At 39.8% G+C, this 10,356-nt stretch overlaps 1 protein-coding gene across 1 annotated transcript; it reads right to left on the minus strand.

Moving 5' to 3' along the window:
* Positions 1 to 572: 572 nt before the first annotated feature.
* Positions 573 to 9,869, minus strand: COPS8 (COP9 signalosome subunit 8). Its single transcript, XM_082762954.1, has 8 exons — positions 9,738 to 9,869; positions 8,299 to 8,369; positions 6,778 to 6,826; positions 5,725 to 5,857; positions 4,718 to 4,825; positions 4,211 to 4,273; positions 3,151 to 3,192; positions 573 to 2,029 (listed from the first exon to the last, which is right to left on the minus strand). The coding sequence occupies exons 1-8, from the start codon at positions 9,813 to 9,815 to the stop codon at positions 1,950 to 1,952; spliced, it is 624 nt and encodes a 207-aa protein (XP_082619080.1). The 5' UTR covers positions 9,816 to 9,869; the 3' UTR covers positions 573 to 1,949.
* Positions 9,870 to 10,356: the final 487 nt, after the last annotated feature.

A 10,356-nucleotide genomic window follows, 5' to 3' on the forward strand; every position in this document is an offset into this window, starting at 1 on the left:
AGCACAGAACTCAAGACAAGAAACAAGTTAATCCCACACCCAAAGTTAAAAGCCAGCTTTAATTTTGCAGCAGACCAGATACTATTCCAAGGTGATGAGCTTGCTAGCACTGGAGAAAAGAGCCAAGCTACTAAACTTTAGTCAGATTAACAGCATACACAGTACTCTTCTCCTATTAACACTTAAGTGCAAGTAATTAGCCATGTCAGTAATTAGCCAAGTTAGCAATCATGTTCAACTTCTGTTACTGAAAGTAGGATTATTTCCATGTCCTGCACAAAAACTGCAACAGCGTTGCCCAGTACATGCATAGAAGGGGAAATTTTCACCTAGTTCAAGTACTTTACACCTTCAAACATTTTTACAGGACTCCTGTGTGGCATCAGTGCTTTGTTTTTAATATAAACTCATACAATTGCTGTACATGAAGCTGTTCTGAATACATGTTTAGGCACAAAGCATTGCACTAATCTGTAACTAGCCCTGTACAAATTAGGCCAATAAGAATCCATTAAAAAACTATCCAAACCAGAATTTTACTCTAAGGAAAATTAAAAATCAAGCACACAAGATCAATGTAAACGCGTTCTTTAATATCACTGAAAATAAATCTGCATCATCTTAAGAAATCCAAGTCTTAGGTGGGTTTCAAATAAATAATCACTTTGACTAAATGTTTACATATAAAGGGAGCTCTCAAAGCAGCAGTGCACAGTTTACAATTCCTCCCAAACACATTCCCCGAAAGGAATGTACAGTAGGTAGTGCACACTGGAAAAACAATCAAAACATAGAGCACACCTGCCATCTTCAATGACAAAACCACCGAATATGTTGAAGAATGGGGGGTGAGAAGTGAAAGCATGCACTGCCCTTTAGAGCACCACTATTCTCCCACAGTCTTTTTACCAGCATAATAAGAAGGATAAGAAGCCAGGGAATACAAGTCTTTACTTGCTTCTAAAATCCACTCTCAACTTAAAAATTAACAAAGCAGTGCTCTGGTACAGGAAATCTATTCTTCAAACTGATACTGCAGCATAAAATATCATCCCTACCCTGACTGGCCTCTACTCCAGAACACCTACTCTGATTTTCAAATTCCTTTCCAGTAACTGCAGGACCAATCCAGAAAGCTTAGGCAGGTAAGAGTCGTTCGTAGCAGATCCTGGCTCAGCATACTGAAAAGAAACATGACATGACAGGCTCTAAGGGGTACAGTTCCCAAGCAAAAACTCTAGTGTCCTATGTGCGCTCACTCAAAAATAAAGCCTTCCAAAAAGTAAAATTCTTCCTCAAGGTGAACATCGATTACTCTGCCATAAGAACATGCCTGATGTGAAATTTCTCACAAAACAAAAAGGAAGATTGAACAAATCAGAAAGACCGACAAGAAAAAAAAGTTCAACTATAAAAAAATGTCACAAATAGACTTGCAAAAGGGTTACTGTAAATAGTTTTCTTATTTAAGTTACTGTTTCATCAAAACATTTGCTCTCTACAGATATGGATAGCAGTCTTCCACGCTTTGTACTTTAGATCAACACACAACTGACCTGCGCTAAGCACAGCAGTGCTCACCGCAGAAGCAGGTAACCCAGTAACATTAATCCCCCAGTACACTTAACCTGCTTCATTCCTCAAAGCTTTTCTTCTCCATTTCTGATAAACCTGGAAAAAAAGTTCTGCATCTCTTGGCTACAGGCCAGTAAAAAAACCTTACTAAGTAATACTGCTGTGTACCTACTGAACAAAAACTACAGGAGTTAAAGGACTGTTTCAGTTGCTATCTTGGCTTTGGCAAACACAAACTGGGATAACATACATGATATACTTTAGACATTTGAGTAAGGGATGCTGCAACATTTAACAGATACAAAATGTCTTAGATTTCTAGAACTGTCAGTACACAGGATTCCCAAGTTGCTCTGGATAGAGAAGCAGGATAATCAATTTTCAAGGAAAGCCACATAGTCGGTCAATCTGGCCAACTGCTGTTCATTTGGAATTGGTGGAACAGGAGCAGGTTCTAGAAAAAAAATAATGAAAGTCAAAAACACAGCATTAATAAAATTAAGAAAGTAAATCAATGGAAAATATTAAACACATGAGAATCTTAGGGGGCACATCTGAACTGTAACTTCTGCCTATGCAGCATTAGCTGATAAAATATTTTTCTGTCATCTGCACAACTAAGTCACCAAAGAGTTACTAACAGCAAAGATACTTCTACCAAGTTCCAGTTGTCAGCAGGCTTTGAAATTATTTTTTTTTCCTATACTGGGATCTATGATTATTGAATATTCCCTGGACTTGAATAAAAATGCTGCTGGAGCTCTTCAGGTGCTCCTTTCCTTACAAGCTGGCATACTGAAGATACCACAGATCTGTTGGTTACCTAACCAACAAAACACTGCACAGGTTGCAGGAGAACGCAGTGCACATGCAGATACTTAAATAAACACCAATGTGGAACTACAATTTAAGGACGGGGTAGAAGACAAGTGGCTAGAATCAGCTAGACGTGGCAGGAACGAAAAATCAAAAATTAAAGTCAGGAAAATTGCATTGTTTATTCTTCCTGAAAAGTTAGCAGTAGTTGAACAAGACATACTGCTTAGAATAGTTTCAAGAAGCAAGACCCTAGCTCTTCAAACTAAATCTGTAAACTGAAGACACTTCTGGCAACTGTGTTAGACACAACAAGCCACCAATTCAGATCTACTGTTACTTCTCATAAAAAAAGAAACTATTCTGGGAATCAGCATGACAAAATACAACACACCTCAACCTACAGCTACGCTTTGAGAAAAAAATTTCTTACACACAGAAGACTTCAGAAATCCCTCCTCACGAAAGCAATGAAGCCTACTCAGAGCTGCTTTGTGAAAAAACTGCCTTTTCATCAGAAATTTCTTTTTGTTTTACAGCAACTGCCTACTCCTGCTCTGGAATCAGCTATGTAAGTGTGAATCTTGAGCACCATTTAAATTGCAGATTCGTATGTAAGGGGAAGAGAAGACTGAGGGAGAAACATTTAAGCAGCCCAATTGTATTTTCCTATTCTGTGGTGCTGAGTTACGAAACTAATCATATTAATCATGCAAGTCTTCAACATATGCAAGCAAATTGTACACAAAGAGGAAGTACCTGATGAAGGAATAAATCTGTTAAAGGAAGCTTCCAGTACACCTACAGAAAAAACATAACAGAAGTTAGCCCCATGGACCAGTTTTAAATGATTATATGCACCAAGCCAAACCTGGATAAACAGGTATTTAAAATTAAGGCTGTTCATTGCCCAGGTTTTAGTTCATATTTAAAACATACAATACTCAGTGCTCAGTGAACTAGACATGCAGCTTCAGAACAGTGAACACCTCCTGCCTCTTTCTTTTGTCCCAATAGTAGCTCTTGCGCTCATTTTTGGAAAAGAACCACATGTAACTAGCTCTCAAAACAGCTTATTTTGCAACTAGTTCATGAAAAAAATGGTCAAAGAGCTCAGGACTCTGTTTGGTTATGTTCTCTTTAGATGCATGACAGTTTGGCTCCTGCTTCTAGAGTAGTACTGTACAGCTTAAGAGCAGTCATTTTATCTCCGCCTTCACAGCTTAACATTTATCTTTGCCTCAAACAGAAAACAGCCGTCGATACCACTATGAAAAAGTGTTTTCACAGGCTGAGCTTTGCAGCAACACAGATCGTTATCAACACCAAGACAGTTAAAAGATTCCATAGAAAAAGTTTTAAAAGCAAAGGAAATTATTCAACAAGTTGAGGTCCTCAGCACAAAGATCTACTAAAACCCTGCCTAAAGAAGTTTAACTTCTGAAAAAGTTCTCAGGTTTAAAAATGATATATTTTTACTCATCTTTATTAGATTAAGACATGTCATTTGAGGTCATCCAACTTATGTTCCAATGAGTCAGAGCCAGCAGCAGAGGAGGAGCTGGAGAAGTCAGCATATCCTGTCTGCTTTTGTTTAAAAATGTTAATTTGAGGATTTAGTTTAATCCAGACTGCTTGTAAGACCAAACAAAACCCACTACTCTGTACTTCCTACATTTCATAAACATCCCATGTTTTACAGCTGCATAGGTCCACATAAAATATCTGACATAACATTATGCAAAATTTTAATTAGAAACTATTGCATAGTTATTAGAATGGTAAATTCAATGTCCAATGAAACAACAGCTCCACCCACCTGGCTTTTTAGGCATTACCATACGAGTGGAAAAGTCTGCTTGCCAGCCCTGTTCTAACACACCTGAAAAGATATTTTTAAAGTTTTTAAGAACAGATCTTCCACAGTTGTTAGAAACAAAACAGACACACACTAAGACCAGTAGAAAAGCATCTCTGTATGTTGCCTATGTGCTATAACCGAGACATTTCTCATAAGTATTTAGACACTTAGTTCAACAAGCAAGCTCTTGAAAGTAATAGCACATGAAACCAGTTTAGCCCACTAACTTCACTGTTTACCAGTGAATTGCTTTGATGCTTCCACAGGTAGAAGGGGATAAAGGTAACAGGTAGCAAGTAAAATTGAAACATTTATCTAAAACTAAGCCGTTTACCTCTATGCACTGCCTCATCAACTCCCTCTAAAATAAACTCAGGCTATATATATACACATTTATTTACCACTTATGGCTCTCTGATCTCAATCTTTTACAGAAAAGTTACTCAGTGAATTAGCAGAAAGTACCTTTCACAGCTTCTTCTACAGGAAGCCCAACAAAAGCTGCAAAATCATCTGCAACTATTGATGTATATGCTTGAGAAACCAGTCCAAAAGCTCGCCTCCTAGTTGCATCTAAAAAGAGAGAAATGTAAGCAGACATACTAATCTCCATAGCCAAGAAACCTCAGAAAATGTTTCCAATCCAAACAGCACACAATCCATTTGGGAAAACCACTAAAACCTCAAAGTTCCCCCTTCCTTCCCACAATTTGTTCAAGTCGCAGTCAGCAGATACTGACAATAGCTTGCTTATGTCCAGGGCAAAATCTGTCAGAGATTGCTTTTAACTTCAAAATGTTGTTTGCAGCTGCTTGGGTACTACCACCAGGATGTAAACTGCAGTTTGAGGAACTCCACTTTTGACTGCATTTGCCATTTGAAATGGATTTCTCAAATAGTTCTGAATCAGAAAATCATGAAAAATAGCAATTAGTTACAATCATTTCTTTTATCCCCACATCTTCTTTAGTACCAAAGCACCTACAAATCAGTTCCTAACACTCACAGAAATCATTGCAAAACTTGGAAGATTTTTTTTAGCAGTCTGTAGCGCCCTCTAGTAGCAAGACTGTTTATTTGCATGTTACTATTACACAGCCTATAACTACTAAAGCATTTGTTTAAAGCCACACTTAAAAGAAACTTTCATAAGCATCACAAGGTTCTGAAATGTCAAACCAAGCTGCCTACGCTTCTGGTTAAACAAGTTGGATAAAGTTGAGTGCCTAGTAGCCCATTTTGCTATTACAGAGCCAAACACCGTGTGAAAATCCAGTAAGAAAGAATACACAACCAGACAATAAATAAAAGCATTCGAAGTCATACCTAAAAGTTTTTCTAATGAGCTTTTTTCATTTACACCTGATACCTGAGATCCCTTAATTAAAACAGACAAATGCTTGGCAACAATGTACCTTTGGTTTATAATGTTACTAAGCTGTTGCTTGTCAAGAACAAAAAAATTAAGGTACCTCTAAGTGCTTCCATGATTGGTTGAATGGTCTCAGACCACTGGTGCGCACTGATTGTTGTATAGATTCCTGGGAAGTCTCTTTGCCAGATTCGTTGGCCTACTGACCAAACTGCACCAAGTTCAGCATTTGCCTGTTGAGACAAAAAACAGTTAATCCATAGTTGTCTGTTCTCTGCAATGACCATTTTACCAATGTAAAATGCTATGCTTTCAGAGGTGTAACCTTCCTGAAATAACCCATGCAACAAATTTCCCCCCCCCAATAAGAATGTTGCTTCACACCAAATACAAGTTACACCTAAAAACCAGACCAGCTACTCACAGAATGCTGCTGTTCAAACGCAGCAAGTTTCAGAGAAAGCCCAGATGAGATTTGGTTCAGCCTACTGCTGACTGAACTGATAATTTTTTTTTTTCAATAAAAAAGTCTTTCAGAACCATGTGACAGGTCCCATCTTGACCCTGAGACTTCTTAATTCAGGACTACAGAGCACTTGTTTCTTGTAAAATATACGACCCCAACTGTTTCTTTGAAAAAACATCTCAAACTGAAACAACAAGTAAGGTTTGGAGGCATTCCTAGTATATTTAGCTAAATGCTCAACATACATCTTTGATCCACATGCAATGCAAACTGAAGTGCCTTCAGAAAGTTAAATCTGATGGTGCAACTTATCTGAAGTTGCATTTCACTGCACAAGGTATTTTACACCTTCAGGTGGAATATGGCCCCATCACAGAATCAGGTATTCAGAACACAGCCATTGCCTTCCTCCAGCTGACTACCCCTTACCACGAGGCTTTCAAAGAACTCCAGATTTACAGAATCCTGCATCACAGATTACTTTGTAAGGAAGAGAGAGTAGGCAAATCTGCAACTAGAAGACTTTAGGAAGACCAGTATGCCATCTGCTGGACATGCAGCTCACAGCAGAGAACTGAGCCCAAAGCTACTCACCCAACAGAATCCTTGGAGGGGGAAAAAAAATCATCATGTGCAAGCTTACACAAAACTGTTTTAGTATCAGCTGGCATTTTATGAAGTACTTACAGATTTAATAGCAGGAGGGATTCTTTTCCAAAGATATCGTGCATTATTCCTAGAAAAAGGAAGTTAAAAAATGCTTCTCAGTGACCGAATGTTTACTACAAGGGGACACCAAAGATTGGTTCAGATGTTAAAATTAACTCAAGCATGACACAATCTTGGTGCTTTCAAATAATTCCTTTTATGTCTGATGAAGTAGAAAAAAGTTATTTTCAAGAAGACGTCACAGTCACAACAAAATATTTCATTAATCAGCTCATTGAATAAAAGCTGAGAAGAGGTTTTCCACATTTCTACCACAAGCAGAACTTCACAAAAGTTAGGTTTGCCCTGTTTTTGGAACACTTGCAAATTGAACAAACACACGCACAACTAACTTTTTACAGTCAGTTGTCATTTAGACTGGTGGTCTCCAAACTTGGATCATGCACTTATCAGTAAAACCTTTTTAAGCACCACCACCACCAATACACATATTCAGAAATTATACAGATGTAATATTGTACTGATATAAAACACAGAAATAGAACCTTAAAATTATAAGCCAAAAATGCAATTCCAGATTAACATTTGTTAGTAGTACAAGAAAGTGTTCTTAGTGTGACTGTACCCTGCTTTGGGGATCGAAGATTTAGAGTGCTTGCTCTTCTCAACTCAGCTTTCTCACATGCATTTAATTGAAATATCTAGTCATTGATCTTTAGAGCACAGCTGAGGAAATCTAGAATGGAACTGATTAGAAATGCTCCAAAAGATTTAAAACACAAAACAGAAAATAAGATTCACTGCATCTTATTAAAGCACGGTTCTACAACACCAAGTCAGGATTAATTAACTAAAGCTAATATTCAACATCAGTACAGAATGGAATTTTGCCCCAAAATAACATACAGCTACAATACAAGAAAACACTCAAATCATGGAATCACTACCCTGACATTAGCTTTGGCTTTGTCATCGAATGTGGCAGTGTTGTTTACTCTGCCAGAACAAGTAACCAGCAGCACATCAATAAAACTAAATGCAAAGAATCAAGTTCATACAGGGATGCAGTAACAGCCCACCAGATTAAATTTAAAGGATCATTCAGAGGGATGCAGATTTAACATCTTTAAACCATCAGTGTCCCTCACTTTTAGTTTAAAGCTGCCCTACCACTCTGTAGACACAAGCAGCAGCCTGCAATCTTATTCAAAGTGAGCAAAGCTTGGAAGAGCCACGAGTCAAACACCAAAGTGTTCCATGCTTTCCAGTTGAGCCCATTTCACCACTTAAACACCTGAAATCTGCCCCTTCGGTTACGAAGGTGGACAAGAGCCAACAGAGGAAAATATTCCAACAGAGTAAGGGGCTGTGAGGCTGAAGTCTAGACTTTAATTTACTTCAAGAACACAGCATTACCTACATGCATTTTGTTAATCCCACAACAAACCATTAGCATTCTGGCAGCTACAGATCAGTCCTGATCAGCCTAACAGTAACAAATCCACTACCTTAAGTTGAAGATTAATACAAGCCACTTACATGTCATTATGCAACAGGTATAAAGCCAGAAGCTGGCCATAAACAAGAGGCGTAGCAATTCCTCCAGGGGCCTAAAAAACAGGCACAAGGAATTTAGTTAGATATTTTAAAAGCAGGGCATCTTACCAACTAAACAAGCAGCTAAGTTCAGTAAAACCAAGCTCTCCTAGGCAGTTGCTGATTTCACATCAGGTAACAGCTGTGGACAAGTTGCTGCAGTACTCTGTAAGTAGTTGTATCTTTCTATGCAGAGTAACTTGCACACACCACAAGTTTTAGTTACAGAATTTAGCTTTGTTTTGCTGCATCAACAAGGAAGTGACATTTCACCACACTATGTTCTAGCTCTTGCTCAGGGAAGTGGTAACCATCTTTATATCTCCTCACAAACTGTTCTAGGCACTCATGATTTCATCTACCTCGATCTGAACTTCAGTTCCATGCAGGAAGAAAAATTCCATCTATTCTGGAACTTTCCATTCTGGAAGTTCCAACCAGAGCACAATTTCTTTGCTCACTCAAGCTGCCCTTCCTAAAAAACAGCCTAAGCACTGCCACACTTCAGCAGGCCTCACAAATCATGCAAGTGGGAAAAATGAATTATCACAAAGTTATAAAACTTTGATAGCCCATCATAATTTAAAAAGTGAAATGACTGATAAATTGCTAAAAGCTTATTGCAAAAGGGCAGTGCAGCAAGCACTCTCAGGAAGCCAATTATGCAGCTACTTGATTTAATTACACATGTAATTTACAAGCTCACCTAAGCCAGGAGGAGGTGATTAGCTGTGCCAGAGTGGATATCATCCCCAGCTATTCTTACTGTTTTCCAGGGATCATCACCTACCCTGAATAGTTTCTGCAAATGCTCTTTGGATTACAATTGCTAAAACAAAGCCAGCTCAAGCAATACCACCTGTAAGCACCGTGCAACTGCACCTCTAGTGTTTCCCCGTGACAAATTAAAGACAATTCATTAATTTCTGTCAGAAGACTGGAAGAACAGATGGAAAACCAACCACCACCAGAACCAGCCTAAAAATCTGCAGTTTTATAACTACAGTACTGCTGAAGGAAGCAAAAACGGAGCTACTGCTCACAGTGAAGCATTTCATAGAACCATTACGGCTGGGAAGGAGCCCCAAGACTGTCTGGTCCAACCATCCCCCTAATGCCAGTATCACCATGCCCCCAAGCACCACGTCCAACCTCTCCTTGAGCACCCCCAGGGATGGTGACCCCACCACCTCCCTGGGCAGCCCGTCCCAGTGCCTGGCTGCTCTTTCTGACAGAAATGTCTCCTCATTGCCAACCTCTGAGCCCTGCCCCGACGCCCCCCAGCCCCTCACAGACGCCGCAGGGCCCGCAGCGGAGCGGGCGCGGGCTGAGAGCGGCGGCGAGCCCACAGAGGGGGACACCCCGCGGCCCCGCGGCCCCACCTCGAGCTCCTGCGTCTCGCACTGCTCCAGCAGCTTCCTGAAGCTGAAGGCGCCCTCCGCCATCACCGCCACCGGCATCTTCCCCCCGCCGCCTCCTCCTCCTCACAGCAGGCGGCGGCCCCGACAGCCCTCACTTCCGGCGCGCACCTATCGTACTTCCGTCCGCAGCGCCAAACGGGCCGCTCTGTCCTGCGGCTCTTATGCTCTGGAGGACTGCGGGGAGGGCGGGGCCAGCGCCGGGGGCGGGGCCAGAGGGGCGCGTGTGTGAATATTAAAATGATTATGTATAAATAGTACATGCCTGTGTGTATATGGGTACATATAGCTATGTAAGAGGGTATATCCGTGTATATATGTGCATATATCCCTGTATTTATACATATATGTATGGATATGGGGTATATCTATGTATGTACACGGATATATCCATATATATGTATGCATATGGAGTACATCCATGTATATATATGGATATATATGTATGTATATGGGGTATATCCATGCATATATACGGATATATCTGTGTATGTATATATATACGTATGTATATGGACTATAACCATGTGTGTATATGGATATTTATTTAGGTATATGCAGTATATCCATGTATCCCTTATAC

The sequence above is a fragment of the Aythya marila genome (assembly GCF_965140915.1).
Source record: "Aythya marila genome assembly, chromosome: 6".
Classification (NCBI taxonomy): domain Eukaryota; kingdom Metazoa; phylum Chordata; class Aves; order Anseriformes; family Anatidae; genus Aythya; species Aythya marila.